The 25,672-nt window shown below is 40.1% G+C and overlaps 1 protein-coding gene across 1 annotated transcript in view; it reads right to left on the reverse strand.

Annotated features, from left to right (window-relative positions):
* The window catches only part of BAIAP2L1 (BAR/IMD domain containing adaptor protein 2 like 1), a 47,542-nt gene extending 23,875 nt beyond the window's left edge, over positions 1 to 23,667 (reverse strand). Inside the window, exons 1-3 of the mRNA XM_087730330.1 lie at positions 23,166 to 23,667; positions 12,511 to 12,586; positions 8,642 to 8,728 (exon numbers count right to left, since the gene is read on the reverse strand). Of these exons, the coding sequence (XP_087586456.1) occupies positions 8,642 to 8,728; positions 12,511 to 12,586; positions 23,166 to 23,216 (214 nt within the window). The 5' untranslated portion in view covers positions 23,217 to 23,667. The remainder of the gene's footprint in view (positions 1 to 8,641; positions 8,729 to 12,510; positions 12,587 to 23,165) is intronic.
* Between the last annotated feature and the right edge of the window lie 2,005 nt (positions 23,668 to 25,672).

Genomic DNA, 25,672 nt, shown 5'->3' on the forward strand with positions numbered 1-25,672 from the left:
CGCTACCTAGGAGACTCATGTGAAATTTAACTGTTCTAATATAGTCAGAAAAATCTTTAAGGATGCCCTCCATGGTATCTTCACTATTTTCTCAGGCCTTTGAGGCACAGCATGAAGATCTCAATTAAGTACACACTCACTGTAGGTGTTCTGAATATCTAAGTTTTCCCTCAAGGGTGTGTGGTCACATGTATCATTATGGATGTTCTGTGCTGAACTCCAGAGCCATCGTACACAAGTAGGTGTGCTTACAGTAGCCGGTGCAAAGTACACATGCGCTGGTGCTGTAGCTCTGACACTGTACCGATGCCATCACAAGGAACAGTACTACCAGTGCTACCTATGAACTGGTAAGGTAAGCACCCTGAGAAATTCAGGGCTATATACTGTAAGAGTGTTGTACCCATATCCTATCACTGACTAAAATCAGAAGAATTAGCTTCAGTTTACAGTTGCTGCAAGAAAAAAAAAAAGAATAAATACTGAAATTGACTCAGAAATATGACCAATTATCTAGAATTTAATCTGAAAAAATAACTGGAAAAATACCACTAAAGTCCTATGAATACCTGTTGTCTTTTCTTCCCCTGGGGCTAGTATTCTGCAGCATCAGTGCCCTGCAATTGATCCCAAAGAGCCTTGTGTATTTTCATATTTTATTTCTCCCTTCAGCCATTTCTAGAACCAGAAAATTTGCACCTTATCTGGAAGTCTTCATAACAGGAGTTACAACACAACTGTATACACAACAAACTTTTTTTTGGGGTAGTCTTATCAGAACAAGCTGCAATATGTCTTTTTAAGCATTTACATTCTGTATGTTTAACAGCAAATCCACCTTGTTCACTCTGTTTCTTGGTAGGATCATTTCTGTTTTATATTTTAGCAGGGCAAGATTACAGCAGTTAGAAACAACAACAACTAAAAGATCTTAAGCTAACGACTGTTTGCTCAGCTTCATTGTGTGACGCCACCCGATCACTCATCGTCCAGGTCACGTTTTGCAGCAACCTTCTTCACTGATTATTTACGGCTTTGCGATTTTTGTTTGCTAATAATGGTTCTGGATATCAACATGGTAACAGGTTTCTCTCGCCCTTCTTTTTGGTTTATTAATAGCAGAGTGCCAAGTATTCTCCACCGTTCATGAACATTGACTTGCAGGAGCTTTTGCCTGGCCATTGGCAGGCCACACACTTACGCATATCTGAATAGTTGAATTGATTAATAAATCGGTGAATATATACAGCTTCCAATAGCTCTGCAATAGATGGTCAGGCAAATTATTAGATGTGGCGTTAGGTTGTTCATATTTAAGAATCTAAGACTGAAGTTTTTCTTTCTTCCAGCAGACTTTTATCAAAAGTTTACATGCAGAATACTGAACATTAAAAGCCACAGTGCTGATTCTAGAGAAAAAAGTTTGTCAACGTGATTGTTTGGCTTGCTTTAACCTTATGAATGACCTTGAAAAGTAGAACTATGAATAGCGGGAAGTTTCCACTAATCCAGTTACTGTTTTCATCAGTAGAAATGTATCTAGAAAGGCTGGCTCATCTCCTCCTAGCTTTCTTATAGCAGATTGGAGGTCTATATAGCACAAACCCAGAATGTTGTTATAAAATTAGAAGACACTCCTGGAAGAAACCCACATGCCTACTTTGTATTTCCTTTTCAAGATAGCTCTCTGTGTACTTTCCTCTTCTAAGAAAAGAACGGAGTGGCTTCTTCCAATGCAATTTCACTAGAAATATAGTAGAAGAGCGTTTTATTAATGCTGCATAGGAAAAGCTGGCCTGACACACTAACTACTTAAACTGCAGCCTCCATGCTAGTTTCCCAGAAGTTTCCATCCGATGAGGTGCTAAAGGGGTTCTGGCACACTTCACTCGCCTGTCTCTCCAACATAATCTATTCCAAAAGCAGAACATTTATACTACAGAAGAGACGACACTGATGCAGTAAGTAAGATGGGACAAGATGACAGATCTCTTTTCTTTAGTTTAAATGAGCTGGTGAAGGGCAGGGTGCTAGGTGTCATCTTTCTAAGACAAGTGAAATAGGATTCCAGCTGAAAGGGTCAAATTATAGGCTAAAGCAAGCCAACAACTCCACACCCCACCTTTTCTTTTTTAATTGAAGTACAGCTAGCTACATTCATCCTAAAGGATGGAATTTTCTTTTTCTGCTTGGCTTTCTCAATATTGAGAGGGACACTTAAGTGCTATATCACAGAAGTAGCAAGAGCGCGCTACAGCTTTGAAGAGTACCTGCTCAAGTGGCAATTTTGCTTACTAATCAAGAAGGAAATAGATTTGAATGACATATACTTGCAAGATAAGTGCTTTAAAAATATGATACTGCCTTACATTACATTTTTCAGCAAGATGTTTTTTTTTTTTAGCAAAATAAGAGTTTTCCAATTCAGTTCCAAAAATTTTTCTATATGACTTGGCCACTTAAAGCTCACAGTTTCTGACAGAGAGAAATCTCTCACTTCTGCAATAGAAAGGGGGGGCAGGGGGAGGGGGGGGACGTCCACGGGGTTTCTCTTAGTTGCAAATGTAAAATGAAGTGGTTATCACTGAAAAAAAAAAACAAAACCAAACTCAGAACTCTCTATAGATTGAGCTTCACACTACTAATTACATTAGTATTAACTTTACATTATTATCAAATCGTTACTTGTTAGCTTGCTTTAAAAAAAAAGCTAGAAAACAGTTACCAAAGGATCCCGTTAGATGTTACTCAAGAGCTCTAATCTACTGGCTTACTCATACAGATTCATAAGAAATGCTAACTATTGGATAAATTGCAGGCCTGTTCACTAATCATTAGCTTATTCTCTTAACTGACCAATGGTTGGTCAACCTTGACTCAAATGAATATGCAGTTACCCCAATAACTATGGACATTTGGCTACCTGCAGGGAAGTACAAGGGCTCTCAAAAAAGGAAATGTGCATATGGAGAAGCCCTGCCCCCAGTTGTCCATATCGTAGTATTACTGTAATTATTATATTACTATGTGTATTACTGTTTCACAAAAAATTGAGATTTTGTATTTGACAAAGCATGCCGAAGCTGTGGAGACCTTTAAAATGACACCACTTTATGAGCAAACCTGTGTTTCGTGAAGATGTTCAGATACTGTCTTTTAGACCCTAAGAACATCCTTTCTTTTGTGCATGCACGGAATACTAAGTTCAGGGCTTATGCTCCGTCAGGCAAGACTTCTGCTTACTATGCGCACCATTAGAAGTTTTTGGTTTTTTTCTCCTCATCTTGCGACTACGACAACACAGAGCAATGTTTTTGTTTCATACTTGCCTCTCTAGATTACCTGTAGTGGTTTTTAACCAGAAAACTTCTCCTGAAAAGAACCCAAATTTTCCCAAATTCTTACATTTCAGACTATAGATGAACTTTTGCATACCTGTTTCCAGGTAAGTTTTAACAGAATGAGACTATGAAAAAAATAAGCCTGTAACACAGAGTAATCTTTAAATAAATTATCAGTCTTGGTTAGATTAGGGAAGAGATTTTGTCTCCTCCCATTTTCCTTTTAACATGCTGAACTTCTGCAATTTAGTTCCATTGGTCAAGACCATGCCACGTAATGTTTTTCTTGCAATTTGGCTTTTCATGGTTTGACAAGCAAGGAATAGTTTACACTTACCAGTTCTTGAGCTATAAGCTCTAGGTACAGACCCATAATATAACTGTGGGTGACTGCTATAGATACCGTTGCCACATAACAAACAAATTGGGACTTTACACCCCCAATATAATAAATGACTTGTAGCTACAGTAACTGGCAGGTGCTAAAGAGGATAGCTGGGAAGAGAGGAGAAGTGGTATTCGATCAGCGAGCAGGAAATCACTTCCCAATTCCTTGAGCACGTGAAAGCTACAAAGACAGCCTAGGTCACGAGAAGAGAGGTTATTCAAGTTGTAAACACTAAAAATCAGTAAGACAAAGCCTTATAAACCCGTATTTTGGGCAAGACAAAAAAGATTAGCAACACCTCATGAAAGTTACTATTTTGACACTCTACCAGTGGTAGAGTATCTACGTGAAATTATTTTTAGTGCATTATTGAAACACAAAATTTTATTGTGCTGATGTGGTGTGCTGAAATTTGAATAGTATGAAATCTTAACATTTTTAAATGTGCAGTTTCTTGTTTCCTATCTTTTCTTCCTAGTGGAATTTCCAAAAGGTGCCCAGGAAAGAAAGAAATGCAAATTCTATATTGCAGAATAACTTGACATACGTAAATTCAGGTTATGTTCCTAAATGCTCACAGCCAAGTCTGAGGAACTACGAGCTTAGAAATTTAAGGAAATAAAAAATTAGAAAGAATGTTCTAAACCAACTTACCCCTGATTCACAAGGATTGTATTATGAATGCAGTATATTCTTCTACCTCCTCACCTTACTCATATTAAGTTATTCTGTATTAAAATAATACAGAGAGCTTCAACCAGAATGGAAAGATACAGATACTGAGTGCAAAAGCTCTGAATCAGCTGGAATATCCGGATTTTCATTTCATTATTGTTTCCCTCTTCTGCTCCAATCTCATTTGACAGAAGAAAGCACTTTCTGGCATTTTTACTTGGGTTTTTTGCCCCACTTCTTCTCTGCCCTCTACGTGTTTTACCCTCTACTTCAAACATTTTCTTCCCTATTTCTTTTCCATTTCTGTTTCTGCCCTGCCCGTGGGGTTGGTATCCATTTTACTGTCTCATTACAGGAAAACCATGTTCTGCATTTCCTTATGAGAAGGAAAGACTGACTGTTTTTGATACAAATCTTTACATCACACTTGGCAGTAAATATGCTCTAGGTCACCCAGCAGGTTTGGGTTTGAACTGTACAATGACTCAGTGCAATATTCCAGTAAAGATTCTCCATAAATTCTGAAGAATATTGTGTTTCAGCCATCTGAGCTTTCTAATGCTTTTGTAATTAAGCGTAAGAAGTTTAATGCAACACGACTGAATTTAGAATAATACATTATTTTTCATCTGCCACTACTAAAGGTGAAGTTGCTACAGGAAAGACCTGAAACCTCAGTTCCTGCCTCATCCCCCTGTTCATTATTCAGAAAACTGATTCTAATATGAATTGTATCTGCAAAAATTACAGCTTGATTGGCTAACTATTGGAGAAAGGGGAAAAGGGGCGAATCTTGTTCCAACACCTTCTTGTACAGCCAAAAAAGTACCTCGTGGCTGATGGGTGAAACACAAGGCCATTTAATGGAAGAGGCATGTACATTTAAGCTGAGTGAAAGATAATTAATTGGCAGATACTGTGCTTTCCCTTCATTTCTGCTGTAGATGATACAATGAGGTAAAAAAATCAGTACCGTGGATTTCTGACTATTATGAAGTCCTGCTATCCATAAGCCAGTTGTCCTGATTGTGGTTAAATTGGCAAGCCATGGCCAATGGGGAGGGGCTTGTTTGGTTTTATACAGATTAGGTTCATGCATTGGTTTAAATATTTACTTCAGGTGTTTCAAATTTTTATTACTCAGATGAAAACATTTACGTTTTCTGGTTGTCCAAAGACCTAAACACTGGAAATCCAGACCACAGTACCTCAATTTGTGCTCAAATATTAAAGCATTCCAAAATGCTTTAGAACTTGGTCATTGTAGGTTTATCTAATGCATTGTGAAGAGCTAGGATAATGTCTTAAATATTAAAAATATAACGATCTCCTACAGACATCTGTGGGAATGTTGCTATTGATTTGATATTGATCTGGAGCCCTCAGCACAGGAAGGACATGGACCTGTTGGAGTGGGTCCACAGGAGGGCCACAAAAATGATCAGAGGGATGGAACACCTCTGCTATGAGGAAAGGCTGAGAGAGTTGGGGTTGTTCAGCCTGGAGAAGACTCGACTCTGGGGAGACCTTATTGCGGCCTTTCAGTACTTAAAGGGGGCTTATAAGAAAGATGAGGACAGACTTTTTAGCAGGGCCAGTAGCGACAGGACAAGGGGTAATGGTTTTAAACTAAAAAAGGGTAGATTCAGACTAGGTACAAGGAAGAAATTTTTTACGCAGAGGGTGGTGAAACACTGGAACAGGTTGCCCAGAGAGGTGGTAGGTGCCCCATCCTTGGAAACATTCAAGGCCAGGGTGGACAGGGCTCTGAGCAACCTGATCTGGTTGTAGATGTCCCTGCCAATTGCAGGGGGGATGGACTAGATGGCCTTTACAGGTCCCTTCCATCCCAAAGCATTCTATGAGTCTATGATTTCAGTTAATACAGGATACAGGAAGAGGCCTTATAATATAATTTTAAACAAGGGAAAAGTAAAAAGCCACAGAAATATTCCAAACATCAGATTTGGATAGAGGTAACACGTACACATAAAATTATGGAAATTGCCCCTTTCTGCTTCTTTGCCAGTCACCTTTAGACTGTTGCTCTTATAAAATAAGCTAGTGTGCAAGCTCACTTGATGCTCAAGAGAATACAGTCCAGAAAAGCAGTTCACAGGTGTATCACAAAACTTAACTGATGACTACTGACCTCTTTTTGGCAAAGATACCAGAAGTACTATGCATGATAGAGCTGTTAGTGGCCAATAACGTGTCTTTTGGCAAGTCTGAAGGAACTCACAGAAGAGACAATTCTCCCCTAGGGTTAATAGGGTCCACAAACAAGCAAATCGCAGCAAAGTTTGATCTAGTCTTTACGCATCCGATACTGCTCAGCATGCATCTTAATATTTTTAAAATACTAAAAGGTGCAGTAAATTCTCTTTTTTCTTTTTAAGCAAAGATACTTTTAGGGACATCTGGGGGGTATCATATTTCTTTGCTAAATAGGTCAGTACTGTAGCCCAGCTTCAGAACTATTAAGACTTTTTCAATAAAATGCAAATAATCTCTCACAGACTCCTAACCGCATTATCCTGCCTTTTCCAATGTCCTTTGACTTTCCTTATCTCTAAAGTCAGTATTCCATCAGAGAGTACGCTGGAAGAAATCCAGAGTTGCTGTTTTCCTTAAGGAGAAGAGATTTTTCTGCAGTAACAGTTTAAGTAGAATATGAACAGAAAGCAGCGTTAAGAGGCCTGACCCTGAAAAGGCCATGTTTTCTCAATACAGTATATCTCAAAAGAGGTTTATAATTGCAGGGAAGAATTCGTAGTTAAACAAAATATATTTTCAATCACAATTCTGTATTGTCCCCAATAATAGGGAAAAGCAGTTTCTTTCAGAATTCAGCTCCAGACTATCCAAAGATAATATTTTCAAACAAGCAGACGATATCCCACAGTCATACAAAGTTCAATAAATAGATTACTTCCACGCATATGACCAACTGCATGATTGTAAAAACTGTAATTATGCATTTGTTGATATTTTTATAAGACTCTGCATGGGTATTACTTTTAACTTTCTCATACTTTTGTTCTCTAGTTTGAAACCAGCAACTCTCCTTCCTGTAAACAACCTGCAAAGCAAATACAGAAAGCAACTACATTAGGACTGTTTGCTTTGTACTGTTTGCTGTTCTGCCGCTCCCAACTTTCAACACAGAATGTTAACGCTCACACAAAAGCGGTTTCAGAACAAATCATAAAAATGTATGCAGGCACATAGAAACTACTAGCCACCACCAAGGAGAGTCTTTCCCCTCAGTTCTGCTTCAGCAGAACCATTGAAAAAAATATTTACTAAAACCATCCTTTTTAATCAGCTGAATTAACGTACTATTGTGAGTTACGGGAGCAGATGCATGTTATGTCAGTGAAAAAGTCCTACGTGGCCCATAATCAAAAGTTCAGAGGCAAGATACTTTATCAAGTTATTTTTGCCAAAAAGCAAATGAAGGCTTTAAACAAGTGTTTCCTCTTCACGGTATAGTTCGTGTTTCTTTGTTTTGTAGTGATGTTAGAGTCTTTTGTCAGAAATACTACAAATACTTCGATGACAACTTCACTTTTGTAGGTTGAGCAGTATCATTTCAATGCTAGTCAAAGGAGTACAAAACTAAGCGCTGCTGCTGCTCTTTCAAAAATTCAGAAATTATTTTCAGAGAAGTACAGAACTTGGATGAATTTTACATGAACGTAAATATGCTACATCTTTGACTCTACAGTTTCTCTTTCAAAAGCTCAACTAGAAAATAAATATAATGCAGCTGAGAACTTTTAGCAATATACTGGATCAAAAATAGTGAAGTAGAACTAAACTCTTCACAGTGGAACTCATCCAGAAAATTGTCTTAGTTTAGAACTGCTGTCATACACTAGGACTCCTCATACCAATATTCTGTTGCAGAAATATTTCAACATTCATCTCTGTACTAAAAATCAAGCTACACATTCTTCCATATTTATTTATTATAGAGTTATGTGAACTTCAAAAATACATGTGGAAATATATTCACAGAAATAAAAAAGGTGATTTTGTCAAAACATTGCATCTTGAGAAATAATATGTCTTAAAGGAATCTAATCCCTTCCATCTATGCATTATTTAAGATTAAAACACACTTTTTCTGATCCTTCTCTACTTCACATTAGTTCTGTGAACTGCCAGCAGGAAAACAAAAATAAAGTTTCTATTTTGAAGTAATTAAAAAACAAAAAAAGATTTCACTTACCTAATTCTTTAGAAACTGGAGAATCAGCTGATATATCCCCAATCTTTGCAAGGCTATCATAATACGCTCTTCCAGCCACTACCATAGCTTGCGGGGGAGAAGAAAAAAAAGAAGTGTTAAAAAATAAAAGTATTTTCCATTTTCATTAACCTATGCTGCTATTAAATTTTGTAATCCAGGGCACTTAGTAAGAGAGGGCTATATGGCAACAAGGAAATCCTGCTATCAGAGCAAGTTACTCAATTCCCTGTGCTCCCTGCTAATTTGTGAAACCAGGTGACAAAGACAGAACACCAGAATATATTAATGAAGATTCAGCCTGTGATTTAGTTCCAATTTTCATGCATATCCAGGAGCAATCAGCATCCAGTGGGTAGGTTTAGCCATAAGCCATTGGTCAGGACATAACAAAATGCCTTGGTATAGATAACACTGTTGGAAAAAAGCAAAATGCAATCCCAAACTTATTAGAAATGCCAAGGTCTCTGCCCTGTATTGGCCAGCCAGACCACTGATCTGAGCAATGGCTACTGGCCATGACAGAATGGACTTACAGTTGCAACAGGGAGACACAGAGCCCTTGAAAGGCAAATCATTATTTACTGTTTAAGTTAGCTGAAAGAGTAACTCGTGTCAAAAAAAGCTATGATGAAGAAAAACTATGATGAAAAGCAGTTCGCCAGGTGTGATATATTTAAAAGAAAAGTGAAACGTGAAAGGCTCGATACATCTGATACAGCCACTCCTAAAAATTACCATTATGGATAACACTATACAGTCATCATATACTGCAATGACAAATATGATTTCTTGTCAAAACAATACACTGAAATCTGAGGATCCTACATATAAACGCCAACTTTTCCCCTTTAAGGAAATTTTAGGCCTTAAATGCTAAAACTTCAAAAATGAAGTCTCTGGAAGATGATGTTCAGGTTATGGAGATAACCCATTTGGCATTCTTTTCTCAATTTTCAACATACCATCAATGTTCCTGAGATTATTATAAATTACGTTGTTCAACAACTTCGTGAGCTTACATGTTGGAAGATCTCTGGTTTCTTGGACAGACATGGAAAATTAGCATTGATATATACAATTTCTGCACACAGTTATTTTGACACTCCAGGAAAGTGCCTACTTTTATCTTCGTCACTGAACTCAGGATGGCAGGGAAATCTGTATTCCAAGTACTTTACGCAATAAAAACCTCAGGCAACAGATGCATATACAGTTTAAGAAGAAACCTGAAGGTTTAACATTTCTGACCAAAAAAACCAGACCCTAGTTAACACTTGGATGCTCATCTTCCCCCCCCCCCCCCAACCCCCCAGACAGTTCCCCCCCTTTTACTGTTTATAGTTCAATTCCAGTTTTACAGCACCCAATAAGCTCTTAATATATATCACTGAGGTTTCAGTTATTCTCAGTTAATCATTTCCTGGTTATAGCTGATTTAAACAGCAAAGCCAGTTTTGCTAGAATGAACACGGAAACATCAAGATTCAAACTGTAGGGAGGCCGGTAGTGAGAAACAGATTACATATGTAGTAGATCTACACCACACAATGGTGGCCTTGCATCTTCACAGTATCTAGAACTGACCTATATACCACAAAGAAATGAAATAACACGGACAAACTGGCAAGGTTTTATTGTAAAAGGCAGTGAAAAATGCTTATTGAAGTAAGTCTTCATAATTTTTTTGTAGTAGTACATTTTTAACCTCAAGTGGAAGCCAAGCAGGCTCTCACCGTTGACTTCACAATACTTTTTTCTGGGGGGAGATGGCAATTGCCAATTATAGTATTTTAACTCTGTATTTTATAGTTTTCACTAGCAAAAGTGACATCTTTGGTTATCTAACAGTATGTTCACTGACAAGCCTGAAACTCTTCCAAATGAAACAAAGATTGGTTTTGAGGCCCTGCTGCATTAGACAAGAGTGATTTCTGTCTAAGCTGCATCTCATAGGTGCTCTATATCCAAACTTTCTGAACAGAAGAACTATACTGGTGCTACTGATGGAGCAGTATGCCACCCATACACAAAGTTTTTATGCCACTCCAACTCTTCCTATCTAATGTTTTCTCAAGATAGCCCGAAGTCAATCTTTTATCCTAATATAGGCACTAAAAAAAGGAAGAAAAAGGGTGATTTATTTCTCCTGTGCTAATCAAGCTAAATCAAGAACTCCACTGGTACAGTCTCTTCCCCAGTACTATGGCTAGTAAACTACTGCTGCAGAAAAGGAGTTTTGACCTTTTATCCTCAAAATGTATAAAAATACATTATAAACCTATCAGAAGCTCTTGTAATTTTATGTTCTTTGTCAGCCTACTCTGACTTGTTTGGAAAGCTGCAAAGAATTTGTTTAGCAATAGAGTATTTACTCCTTGGTACAGATCTATTTATACCACTCAGAACTTATGGAGAAAAGATTAACAATTTATGAGATCCCAGCGATGACCTTAATGTAGTTTCTCAACAGTTGTTGCAACATTGTAAACATTTATTCATTTGAAATTAAGCATTCATGTTAGATGTGCTTTATCAGCCAGTCTTAAAAGGCAAACTTGCTAGAACACAATACCTATCAGCCTCTCCAGTGTCGCTGTGCACAATTATTATAGTGTGAATTACTGATGGCAAATGGAATTAAAAGAGCAGAGGCACAATGTAACCTATCACCTGAAAAGTATGTGAAAAGCAGAACCCTCAGAAACTGGTATAAAAATCTTTCAGCCAAACATGACAACACTTGTTATTACTTCTGGTACTATCTATAATCCCTAAGGTTAGGTATTAGGTAACCACAATGTTAATCCATCAGGCTAGGCATTACTGCCAATAAGGCAACATTTCCCCGTTTTCATCTCCAGCAGGCTTTGGTTTTATCTTTTCCTCAAGCCTGGTCTAAAATTTGCATGAAGAGAGATTTCAATGTCTATTTGGCTATGCACTACTTCTGCAGTATCACATTTCTCAGAGTACTAGATTACATGTAGGGGAAAGACATGCCACAGGCTTGAATGAGGCAAAATGAGAGAGATTTTACATGGCTTATCATATGGTATCAAGCAGCTCAACAGGTCTGCAGAGGTGAAATGGAGCAAGCTCTAACAGGTCCTACAATATAAGCTTTGGGAATCTAGAGCCCAGTCTTGGAAACCCGTTCTTAGATAGTTTCTGTGAAGTCAGTAATGGAAGTAAACCACCGCATTATAAAACGTTTGAGAGACTCAGTCGTTAGATTCAAATTTATTCATTCTGATTTTCACTCCATTAAAAAGATACCATCAGGCTTAGTATAGATAAGAAAAAAAAAAAAAAAATTAGTCCACTCCTGCAACTCTTATTCAAGTTGTTCTGTTCACAGGGCTACTTAGGTAGTGATGTGTGTAGGTAAGTAGGAACAGATCTAAGAATGTGAAATATCTTTGGAAGATATTTCCAGGGAAAAAAAACAAAACAAAACAAAAAAACCCACAACCCAAAAATCAAAAAACCAAAAAGAGAGCATCTAACTTAAATAACTTTATCTTTTTCCATTTGTATTATTTTTCTAGTGTGTGTTATTTATACTTCACATTCAGTTTATTTTGCAGTAGCTCTGTGCCTAAGTGTTTGGGATGCAACTTCTCCAGGACCGTTAAAAAAAAAAAGGGGAGAAGGTACATACGTTTGGGTGTTTCACTTTTTCGTTTGTTTTTTTGTTTGTTTTTTGTTTGTTTTTTTGTTTGTTTTTTTAATTAAACGCATCCAAAGTTCAACTTGGAAAGTAAGCTTATACGCAACCCTCATATCCAATATGTATATTTAAATGAAAATTAAACATTCTTTCTAAAGTTAGCACCTAAAAGACTTACCATTAACAGCTTTTTCATAGTTCTTCCCCAGATTTATTAAATTCCTCAGTCCTGGATTGAACTGTTCCATAACATTCTAGTGAACAGAAAACAAAATTTGTGTTATGGCCAAGGCAATTCAACAGTGGATGAAAGTATTTATCTCAGTGTGACTTAGGTCTAGTTTTATGTTTCATACGTACAGCGCACATCTGAAAAGTCTGTGGATGGATGAAAAATAGAAGACGGGGGAGGAAGATGAGAGCAAAGGATGGAAGGGAGGAGAAACTGAGCATTTAAGATCAACAAACAGGAAAAAAAAAGGTAAACTATTTCAATAAGAGTAAAAAGGAATCTGGCTGTTTATAATATAAAAGGATGCCAAGTATGTGATCAAAGTTTGCGCAGATCCTTCTTTTATGGTAGGTGATGGTGAAATAAGAATGAGAGAACAACCTTTATCCACTAATTGTCTTATAAAGTCAGACAATAAAAAGAACTTTCTGACAACGGTTCAAGATCTGAGTTCTTCACCCCCCTGCCTCCCCTCCACTGAAAAAAAATAATGGTGGGAAAAGGGGAAAAAAAAAAAAAGAAAATAAATTTATCAGATATCTGATTAGGGGAAGACTAAGCACTTTATTCATCTTTTCTAAGTTATAGATAGCACTTAGGGAAATTAGGTCTTTGGGGTTTTTTTTGTTTTTTGGGTTTTTTTTTTTTTTTTTTAGTTTGAAAATGCTGCATTTTATTGTGTGAAGCCATAGTTCTTTCAGAAAGAAATGAAATGATGACCTTTTTAAATAGAAGGAGGGGGAAGAAAAAAAAAAAAAAAAAAAAAAAAAGAAATCCACTGCAGCTGCTTTGGCCGTTAAATACAATTATTGGCTGAAACAACCAGAATCTGAAATCCAGCAGCTCCAAGCATGACTACTCTCATACCTAGCAAATTTGATAAACTGATGAAGTGGTAGAAATTGTGACTGGCAGTTTCATAGTGCAAGAAAATAGCTACACCATTAAATAGAAAAGTCTCAAGCTTTTGCAAAAGGTAGAAAATAAGTTACGCCATGAAGTTTGAATCCAAATTTGAATTTTCCCAAAGTTGGAGAGTGGAGAAAGGAGAAGAAGCAGCTTTTGCCAAATCCAAAAAGGAAAATGACCCACAAAGTCTGAGTTGTCCCTACTCATAGAAAAGCTTCAGTTTCCCTCTTTCTGGTCAAAGACAATAACTCCACCCCTGCCCCCCCATATTCCAAAATTACTTTTATCTTGTTATGGGCACTGGGTGGGGGGGAAGAACAGCTGACATGCTGATATAAATGCAGTAGTTATTCACTCCTCAGAATCACGCCCTTTAAGATGTCTCGAACACGTAGCATAAATAGCAGTATTCCAAAATACTGGATGTTGCAATTAACTTTTGAACAACGCTAAATAAGTTTGAAAGAGAGCCCTCTGAGCTTCACTTATTTGGCGACTTCTTGGTTTCTTCAGGTAGAATCACTATCTGAATTAAAGACACAGCATGTTTGTTTAACAAAAACCCCTTTGCAGGTATGTAAATAACTACATCTGAACAAGTATTCTAGAATTTGCTGTGCCCGGTCATTTAATAGTCAAGTAACCACAATGTTCTAAACCTTTCTTTTCTCTCCTCCCTACAAAATACAATTTCATATAACACCAGCTGCTAAGTCTCAGGAACAATTTGGTAATGAGTATTTACTTTTTCTTTTAAAAATAGATTTAATACAAGCCCTGTATTTTCATAGAGGAGAACCTTACAAGTCTTTGCAGATTCCAGACTTTCTTTTCCCAGAATCTTCCTAACAAGACTATAGCTGCGACATTACTTTGTAAAATTTTATCGCCATGAAAGGAAGATCATGACATACCTGAAGACACCGTTGTGTTATTCTTACTATTTTTATGACAATTCAAATCTTTCTAAATATTGTTCACACAGGAGAACTTTTGAGTTCAAGGGATGCAAAACAGACACTTTCTGTTTACAAGAAATACAAGATGCATGACAAGTGAAATAGTATCCAGCTTTTGTCTGTTATGCTACTAACAGAATGAAAATATTTCTATTTGGTATATACATGGACCCATAAAGAACAGGAATACCATCACATCTGCCTTATTTTCAGACAGAACTTTATTGTTATTTTTCAAATATAGTGCTATACCTGAACTCCAGTCAATTTAAAAAAGTGAAGAAAAAAATTAACTCCAGATTTCACCAATAATACGTTAACAGTCATGCTGAGTAAAAAGTATAGATATTAAAAAAAAAAAAAATAAAACTATTAGGTTCTGATACTGGTATAGTATATATGACATCAAAAGCAGAGACAGAACAACAACAGCTAGCCCCACTGCCTTTATTTGTATAAATTAAATACAATTGGGATTGTTTACTGGTCTATACCATTAAACTCTTACCCACCCAAACACGATTACTGCAAGCAAACTACCTATTATCCCCAGGCCCTTGATTTGTGTTAACTCACAAACCACATCCAGAAATCATTTGGGAAAGTGTTTTTCAGGTTGGGCCAACAATGCCAAGAGCTATTCTAACAACTCAACAGTATGGATTTTCAAGCTCTAATGTCTGGGAACGGCCCTCCTCCTGCCCTAACTCTTTAATTTACTACTGTAAATGTTGCTGCTGTTGCCCTCTCCGTAGCTGAGGCAGTACAACTGTGAGGCTTTTGTTCCCAAGGGCAAGTCATCTCTTCCTATTCCAACTTTTTCCCATTTCTTCCCAGCAGTGTGCTAAAGATGATGCCTGTTGGCATACATGGAGTCAGTGAATCACAAGAAAAAAAAAGGGTGAATTAGGGGATTGTGTTAGGATATAGAGTCCTGTATTCCAAGGATATGGGGGAGAAGAAAGGTGTACATGACATAAAAACCTTGTGTATGCATGGCAGGTAAGAATCCCAATGCCACCTTGAATTGCCACCCTATACTGAAAATAATATTCTTGAAAGAAAGATCCTGTCCCTGCTTAACCTGCTCCTCACAACAAGAACTTAGAGAGTAAAACCCTTACTGCCACCTACCCAAAAATTCCCATGGTAACATGATAATTATTGGTCTTGAAATACTGATTTTTGGAATAACTGTCTTAAGGATTCAGGGGTTAAGATTCCAGTTTTCATAGAATCATAGAATCGTTAAGGTTGGAAAAGACCCTTAAGATCATCGAGTCCAACCGTTAACCTAGCACTGCCAAGTCCACCACTAAACCATGTCCTCGAGCACCACATCTACCCTTCTTTTAAATGCCTCCAGGGATGGGGACTCAACCACTTCTCTGGGCAGCCTGTTCCAGTGCCTGACTACCCTTTCGGTGAAGAAGTTTTTCCTAATATCCAACCTAAACTTCCCCTGGCACAGCTTGAGGCCGTTTCCTCTCGTCCTATCGCTTGTTACCTGGGAGAAGAGACCAACCCCCACCTTGCTACAGCCTCCTTTGAGGTAGTTGTAGAGAGCAAGAAGGTCTCCCCTCAGTCTCCTCTTCTCCAAACTAAACAACCCCAGCTCCCTCAGCCGCTCCTCGTAAGACTTGTGCTCCAGACCCTTCACCAACTTCATTGCCCTTCTCTGGACACGCTCCAGCACCTCCATGTCCTTCTTGTAATGAGGGGCCCAAAACTGAACACAGGATTTGAGGTGCGGCCTCACCAGTGCCGAGTACAGGGGCACTATCACCTCCCTGGTCCTGCTGGCCACACTATTCCTGATACAAGCCAGGATGCCACTGGCCCTCTTGGCCACCTGAGCACACTGCTGGCTCATGTTCAGCCGGCTGTCAACCAACACCCCCCAGGTCCTTTTCTGCCAGGCAGCTCTCCAGCCACTCCTCCCCAAGCCTGTAGCATTGCATGGGGTTGCTGTGACCCAAGTGCAGGACCCGGCACTGAGCCTTGTTGACCCTCACACAGTTGGCCTCGGCCCAACGATCCAGCCTGTCCAGATCACTCTGTAGGGCCTTCCTGCCCTCCAGCAGATTGACACTTCCACCCAACTTGGTGTCATCTGCAAACTTACTGAGGGTGCACTCGATCCCCTCATCCAGACCATCAATGAAGATGTTGAACAGGACCGGCCCCAACACTGAGCCCTGGGGAGCACCACTGGTGACTGGCCGCCACCTGGATTTGACTCCATTCACCACCACTCTCTGGGCTCGGCCGTCCAGCCAGTTTTTAACCCAGTGCAGAGTGCACCCATCCAAGCCGTGAGCAGCCAGCTTCTCCAGGAGAATGCTGTGGGAGACAGTGTCAAAGGCCATTTTGACATCTTCTAATTCAGATTTCAAACGGAACACAGCGATTGCACCTGTCATTAGTTGTTTTCATTTAGGAGGAAGTGAACAAAACTCAGCAAAAATGCCCTCAACAGCTCCCCTCTCTGAAGCCAGACTCCATAGCTCGCTATTTTCACTAGCCAGTTTGGTACATATCAGGTATTCATGTACAGCAGATGCAGACCACGCTGTGGAAACACAACAGGTCCACTGAAACACAGAGAACTCTGAGGAAGAGCTCCAGCACATCACATCTGCTCAACGTATATGTAAAACTGCTGGGAAAGATGAAGAAACAATTTATAGCTCAGTGCCTTCAGTAGCTGGAAGGCATACAACTAATGGATCTTTTCTCCATTAGACCAAGCAGTCTCTGGAAGTTTTTCAGTCTTTGCACCGCCACAGTGGTTGATTGTTAGCAGAAGCATCTGCCCCAGTCTCTAGACGTGAACGCCCGAGAAGCAGCAAAAACCTTTGCAATGGAAATTCCCCTTTGGAATTTGCTTGGTTTAACACAGGGCATGGTTAGCTGATCCTCATGGCGCTGTGCAAGGCTCATCTACTTTCCTACTAAGGGTTTGTGTTTGACAGAAAGAGCTAGCTCTCCCTCTCCCCTCCCCCCCCCAGTCAAATGAAATAATTCTTAATTATTTTCCTCTCTTCAACATTAGAAAGGAGCATAATATGTATTTTTTTCTTTCTACTAAAGACTAGATTCTCAAAGCAAATGAAAACCTGGCCGTGCTTCTAGTGCTCTTTTTATAGAGTTAACCACTGTTGCTGTCTTTGAAGTACGGTCCAGGAAGAAATATCTAGAGCACTTTTTGCAAAAACGGAATCTGTCACTGGCATCTCCCTCTTCAGGATCAGGTATAAATTTCATATTGCCAAGACATTTCAGATCAGTTTAAATGATTGTAATATTTTATTCAACTTCAGAAGTTATAGGGGAAAAAAGCCACTCAGAAATGAATTTGTATAGCTATTTGTTTTCAGATCATGTCTTATAGTTTTATAGCTTCCCTTATTTGCAGTTTAAAGAAAAGGTCGTGAAAGAGAGTGAGACTGAACACCGGTGCAAAATCGCAAGTCATACATTAAAGCCAGATCTGAAAACTTCTAAAAAAGCAGAGACAGAGGAACAAAGAAAAAATTCTGACCAAGAGAACCACTAATTTAAAATTGTCAAAATTCTCAGAAAACATCGCAATCTTGTTATCTGCCATGCCATACAAAGTCACGGGAATAAAGCTTTCACCTTAATCCAAATAGACATGACAAAGTAAGACAAAAGCTGGGAGAGACAAAGTCATTCACAACACATCAATTGCCTATACAGTAAGGAACACAAACTAGGCCTCCTAATTGTCAATCTAGTGTCCTATATTCTAGTGACACACTACCTCTCATGAACAGAATAATTAACTAGAAGAGAAGAGGAGGCACATGATCAGATCCTACAGCTTTCTATTATTTAGGATGAATGGAAATAAAGGGAAACACTTTCAAAACAGGCAATGGGAAACATCTTTGTATGCAGAGAATTTTAGAGTTGGCAAAAGTCACCTTCCAAGAAAAAGCATAAGAGAAACCTGTTCTGGTTATTCAAGTCATTAAATCCTCCTATAATCCAGTATGAAAGTGGCTATGTGCCTTTCACCACATAAAACCAATGTGAGTTAACCAGCCTGGTAGCAAGGAGCTGACTGAAGAGGAACAAGCCTTATACTTCCACTTGTTGTGTATAGGTATCATATCTTCCGCAGTTCCTGATAGTCACATAAACAACGTTAATCTTCAAAACAAATGACAGCCATTGTAAAAGTGCCTTCCTGTAAAAGCTCAGCTTTGCTTTTTACTTAAAGACACACCTCGCAGAACAATAGCTCAGCAGGTATGAATACAACTAAACAATGCATAGACTCCCTGTAGTTTCAAGTTTACATCCTGCAGGCACTTTTGCAAGAGTGGATAACAATATATTTGGGTAGGAATCTGAAATTATAAAACTAGCACAGAAAAGTAGATCTTGATGTCTAACATTACTCTCATTACCATTGCTACAGCTACTCATAGCTAACCTTTGTATAGCTACTAATAATTTAGTTTAAATTATTATTCCTCAATTTGGAAAACAGTAAAATTAAGTTTTTGGAAAAAGTCTTCAGTGTTGCTACACTATGTCTGAGAACCCACTGAAGAAGATATGAAAAGCTGTACAGAAAGTAAATCATACTGTGCTCTACTGTACTTGAAGCATTTTGTACATTATAGCATTTAATCTCCTCCTTTAGCTTTTGAAATCCACAATGCAGTTTTCAGAAGGGCACAATTAAGCCCTCAACACATCTCACATTAAGCTATCGCGGTTGTAAGTTAGCTTAATATTGTTTTAAAACAGGTTTAACAGAATAGAAAAAAAAATCAGGATGCCAGTGTTCATTCAAAAAGAATAAATCTTATGACTAATTATTAGTCAGCTTGATGGAACATTTCTTGTTTAAGAGAAGCATTAATACATCATCCATCACTGTGTTTCAAATACAAACTTTTTCAGGTTATGAACACATGACCCAGGATAGACTCTAAGTAGGCATAACTCTAAGTAAGGTCAAAATAGATAATTTGCACCAAGATAGAACTGGACTTCATACACATACAAACTCCCAAAGGCTCCTCTTCCCCCAAATTAGATTCATATTTCAGTGATGCAAAACAACAGCTTTACTGGAATGTGTGCTAGGACCATAGGTGAATTTTAATTTTGGTAAATAAATCTGGTAGTTTAATCTCATTGCAAGTCTTTTTAAAATACGGAAACATGGAACTTAGGGCTTTAACCTGGGTTTATCAGATGCATTTCCATGATAAAACAATATAGCCTACCAAAATAATTCTACATGCCCCTGTAGAGAACACAGCACTCCATTGAACGACGTTAGGGTTTTTTGGTTTGGGTTTTTTTGGTTTTGGGGTTGGTTTTTTTTGGGGGTGGGGGGGTGGGGTGGGGGGGTGTTGTTTGTTTTTTTTTAAATTACACCTTGGTTGATAACCAAAATTTCTAGGTAAGATTTACTTGAATACAGAGAAACATATCTTTAAAGTGCAAGATTACCAACACCAATGAATTACAGCAATCACGCTATTATCAAGAGCTCCGGAAACCTCAAACCACAGGAGCACTACGTGAGCTGCCTGCCCAGCCCTCAGACCATACAGGCAGCACGACAGGTCTGTAACTCAGTACTTTCCTGTTTTGTCCCCTTTCCCCTGCATTGTGCGTATTGTAGCTGGATGCCAAATAGTTCTCCCCCACATACAGCAGATAAAATGAGCTGCGGTGACCCACCAACACATAACAACTTTCCAGGGGTTACGGACTGACACAGTTGGTGTGTGTGAGGGGGGGTCACACAACGTCCCCTCGCAGCATGCCACATCACTGCCGTGAGTTACCAGGGCAGGGCAATGTCATACCAGCGAACCTCTCAGCGGCTCCTCGGCCAAAGGGAGGCTGTGGCCCTCTTTAGTCATAGGCTCCCACACCCTTAGGCTTCATTTCGCACGTGCCATTCCTATTGTGCATTAAAGTGATTCTTCAGGTATTACATAAAGGGTAAATGTCAGCCTTGATTTTTGTGTGCACACATGCGCATATTTGCGGATTATGTTGTTTATTTAGTGAGGTTAACTAAAAAACACTGAGGTATTCACTTTCCGATGTTGTTGCCAACAAAAAGGATGAATAAGATAAAAATACAAGGGCATTACTTGGCCACCTGATGACTTCTGTAAGTATATTTTGAAGCTTTGCATAACACAGGTTACTATGTATTTAATAAATCCAATGGATTAGCACTGTAATAAAATTAAAAAAAAAAAAAAGGAAAACAGACTAGCAAGACATGAAATTTCATTTTTCTATTATTTTTCCAGGTCACCCAAAAGTTGATTTTTTTTCTTTTTTTGAGAAGTCGAAAGCCTGTGTTTGGTCCTGCAGCACACAGATGCCATCACTACACTACACCGAATGGGTTTCCCCAGACCAAGCCTTTCTTCTTATTGGTAGGAGAAACACACTGCTCCTGATTTTATCAATACCAGCATGGTGTTTTAAGCGCTATATGGCTAAGGATGGCACACAGCAAGAGTAAAAGTTACATGAGCATTATTAAACAAAGGAGAGCACGCTCACCGTGCAGACCAAAGCACGGCACAAAGAGGTGTTCATTTGTTTTAGATAAGGAAGCTGTGATTACAGTCACAGCAAATGCTGAATACACAGGCTAGTGCGCTCTGCCCTTAAGAAGTAAAGGACTATTTTCAAGATTTTAACTTTGATATAGAAATAACTGCTTTAAAGTAGTCCCAGAATCCATTCTCTATCTGAAGCAGCCTTTATACCTTACCTAGATAAAGTTTCAATTTTTAATGAGGGCAGGGCAGGAGGGTTTCCAGGCCTGTGAGTAGGAGCTATGTGATGTGACATACCAGTCCTCTCAAAATACCCACATAGAAGGCATTTCATCACACTGTCAACATTAACTTCATTTTACTGTGTTTTTGCTGGTTGTTTCAGTCTTAAGTATCCTTTTGAATTAGTTTAAAAAAACAAAACAAAAGGGTAAACTTTCCCAGGAAATAAGTACGGAGTAACAGGGAAGGTTTTGTTTATTTAGAGGTCTGTCACTCCTTTAAAGCCTATTTTACATTATATCCATTAAAACACACAAGAGATTTTCTTCCCTCTCCTCTGTACAACTCTTTTAGCTACTTTCTGGAAGTCAATAGGCAGGGTAGGACATTCCTTTGTCGGCACAGCCCTGAACAGTCAACTTCCCAGGTTTCTCTTCCCTGAGCCTGTATTTACAGGCTGCTCTTCTGAGAAAAAGGAATTTATGTTTGCTTATGGCCTTGCCATGAACACGACTGATATCAAAAAGCACCAGACCATTTAAGGTGACCTGCACCAATTCTAGAGGACAAAATTTATAGCCAAGTAATCTCATTTTTTCAGTAGTTTTGCATGAGTTTGGTATCTAAGCCCAAAGAAAGTAACCAGCAAATACAACATGACACCAATATAACTGGAAGGAGTTGAAGGAGTAAAGTTGACTAAAGTGTGTTGGAGAACAACAAAACTAACAGCAAAATACTCCAGTAAATGTTTTTAGAGACCTTTACATGACAACACCACCTTCAGAAATATGAAAACATTTGACAGCAAACCAGGAAGATTCAGTAAATAGTAAAATAGAACAATCCCCCAGAAGGCTTTCCTTTGGGCTCAAACCTGCAAATGCATTGCAGCTGTAAGTTCATTTGCGTGATTAAATGCATTTGCAAATTTAAGTGCTTTCTCTAGTACAACACACAGTACAGAATGAAGATTACGGATCCAACACTGCCATCGCTAGTCAACCTGGGATTCTTAAGGGAACTTTGCTCAGTTGGAATTAGGTGTGTTTTGGAAGGGCTGAGTTTATAGAAAGAAAAAGTCCCAAACAAGTGTCTAGTGCCCACATGCAAAATATTTTTAGTTCTACAAATAACGGGGCATTTTGGAAAGTTTGAAAGTGTACCAACATAAATTGGACTACCCTCTCCAGTCGGTGCTTTGAGGCAGTGCTAGTGCTACCATTGTAAATCTGATTATCAGCCCGGGATGCAGGCAAGCAACTTAATTCAGCGTTAAGCCACTTCTAGGCTCTGACCCGTATGAAGAAACGGTTTAGGCAGAGGACCACAAGCACCAAGATCTCCAAACCACCTTATCATCAAAACACGCTGAGGGAATTATGGCTCGCTGGAGAACTGAGCCTGCTACAGAGGGAGAAACCAGTCTTAGAGCCTGCCTTGTCCCGGAGCTGTCGCTCCCAGCTGTAAAGCGGCCCAACCCGTGCGGTCAGGGCCGCGGTCGTGCCCGCCCGGGGGGGCTGCGGCAAAGCCCCGCCGCCTCCCGGCCGAGCGCTCCGGCGGCGGGAAGGAGGCAGCGCGGGCGCAAACCGCCTCAGCCGCCGCACGCCGGGCGGCCAGGGGAGCGCAGCCGGCCGGCTGCCTCCACCCCGAGCCCCTCCGGGTTCTTTACAGGCGAGCACCGAGCAGTCTTTGACACGCTGGGATGGACGAGATCACTCACAAGGGAGGGAAAAGGGGGGGGGGGGGGGGGGGAAGTTTGCTCCCTTTCTGCGTGAGAAGCCGAGGCTGCCCTGAGCCTTCCCCTGTGGAGAGGCGGTCGACGGCGCCCGCCTCAGCCGCCTCCAGTGCCGGCCAGCAGGGGCAAAGGTGGCCGCCGTCTCCTCAGGCGAGGCGGCGGCGGCGGGCAGCCCCCTCCCCGGCCCGTACTCACTTTGTAAGTGCTCTCCGTCAGCTTGTTCACCTCCTCGGGGCCCCGAGACATGGTGCCGGCGGGGAGGCGGCCGGTGAGAAGAGCTTCGTCCGCCGGAAAGCGCCTCGACCCCAGCCCAGCGCCGCCACGGCAGGCTCGGCTTCTCCCTCCGCCGCTAAGAAACTGTCAAAAACTTGTGGAACCAGCCGGGCAGCGCCGCCGGGGCTGGGCCGCGGCTGCCTGACGCGGCAGGACTGGCTCGGCGGGCGGGGACCGCCTCGCCTCACCTCGGCGGGGAGGGCGGGCGGCCCGCGCCGCCTCCACCTGAGTTACCGCCGCCTGCTTCGTCCGCGGCGCTTCCTCCTCCTCCTCCTCCTCCTCCCCGCCTCCCTCTCCGGGAGCCCCTGCCGAGCCGAGCCTCCGCGGCCTCAGGGCTCCGTTGGTCGTGGCCCCGCGGAGCACCCCGGCGCCGAAGCGCAGCCCGGGCCGTGTGGAGGCCCTTTCAGGAGGCAGCTCTGCTGTGGGTGCCCAGCGAAGTCGGAGGTAAATTCTTCCTCCCAGTAATTAAGTGAGGGTTCTGTAAAAATTAATTAATTAGTCCTGTCAGAATTAATTGGCGTAGCCCTAGCGGTGCTAGTGAGGTTCCCTTTCTCCCTTCCACAGCAGCCCCACATGAGGGAGAGGCAGGGGGGTTTCCTCAGGGCCTCTCAGGCAAGGACAAAACTGTCTTTCTCCTGAATCCTGGTCCAGTGCACCACCTGAGCTTCATGCTACATGCTTGTTTTCTATTTCTTTTACACCAATAAAACAGTGCCCCCAGTCATCTTTCCTCTGTGAAATAACTCATGAGGCCTTCATGGGTGGGGAAGGAAGGCTGGGGTAAGCTACAAATTTTTGTTGTGGACCATAAATTGTCCACAGATTGGGAGATTAATTTAAAGTATGCTAGTTGGAATATCTTTCTGATAATGTAATACCAGCACTATCTTGAAGGACTTTGTGGAAATTTCGTAATCTTGGGTATTTAAAACTCGGACACAGTGCTAGGTATTGAGCGCGTGAGGCGTAATCAACATCCTTACACACTGGACATCCGTCTCTTGGTTGCTGTCTCTCCCTCTGCTTCCTCCACTTTATTACAGCAATAAAGTCACAGCAGGCATGCAACAAACCCGGACTTGGAACAGAACCCTAGATGTTGGACTCTGGTGTGGGTGGAGGTTGTTATCAGGTTTCGAGAGCTGTAAAAATGTTTTCATTCAAGCATGTGGAGGTGTTTATACCTTTAGAACTACAGTTTACTTTCTGGGAAAAAAGTGGGCACTTAGAGCGTTATCTTGAATACAGCTAAAATGCTGGGCAGAGAGGGAGTTTTATGGGACTTCACATTCCCAGGTGAAGTCTTTACAGACTTCCAGTATTCATGGTATTAATTGCTTTTCTGTAATAATCCAATTTATAATGTTATCATATAGGTATAGTGAATTATTTTGGGCCCAAGTCTACAATTTATGTTCCCACTAAGCAGTGTTTGCTCATACAAACAGTCCTCTCGAATGTCATGTGGCTGCTTGCCTGAGCATGGGATGAGGAATCGCACTGTTTATTCCCAAGTCTTTCATCTGAAGAGTTTTTTACAACTCCGGAAACAGACTGTGCCTGGGTACTGCTGCTTTTGTGTTACCATATGCCAATGCGTGAATAGGGAGTTCCTCCCTAACAGGCTGGCATTCAAATTTGAGGGAGCAGGTACCCAAAGGAAGATGCAGAAAAGGACTTTTCCTTTCCTGACTCCTGCTAAAGGAGCTGGGAGTATACTGTATAGAAGGGAGTGTATTATTCCTGTTAGGGGCAAAGCATTTGTCTTATTTCCTCTGAACCTTATGGAGCTCTGGGAGCTCATCTAGGATTCAGTGTGTTTGTTTCCAGTTAGCATGCTAAGTTCTGTCATAGTAAACGGCAATGTAAGTTTTAATGAAATATGCATATCAGAAAGAAACAATATGGATAATTAATGTAGACAGAATTGTTTAAAAATGTTATGATACATAACATATCGTGGGGATGCTCAACATTTCAAAATATACATTTCTAAAGGTCTTTTTACTTTGCAAGCAGATGTAAATATTTTAAAGGTCTGAACTTCATATTCTCTTGTGTTCTTGACCTTTGGTATTAGTTTCTGTGGTCTTCATGTATATACAATTTTTCGAGTTTTTATGTAATCTTTTCTAAGATTTTAGTGCTGTAGACTATTAAAAAAAAGGAAAATAAAGATTGAAGTTAATAATACAATTGTGAAGTAGTGAAGGAAAAAAAAAGAAAACAAGAAAAAGCAGTTTTTAAAGAATACCTAAGGGGTAAATGAAGCTAGCAAGGAAGAATCCTGAATTTGGGGTAATGATTGCTTTTATTAATTCACCTGTGTACAGATTAAAATAAAAATGACCGTAAATAGTTGGGACAATTAGCATAGGAAGAAATGTTAACAGATGGAAAATAGCAGGACTGACCTCTCTTTTGAAGTA

This window comes from Nipponia nippon, unplaced genomic scaffold (assembly GCF_047370975.1).
Source record: "Nipponia nippon isolate SJK-2023a ecotype South Korea unplaced genomic scaffold, ASM4737097v1 scaffold_5, whole genome shotgun sequence".
NCBI classification, from domain to species: Eukaryota; Metazoa; Chordata; class Aves; order Pelecaniformes; family Threskiornithidae; genus Nipponia; species Nipponia nippon.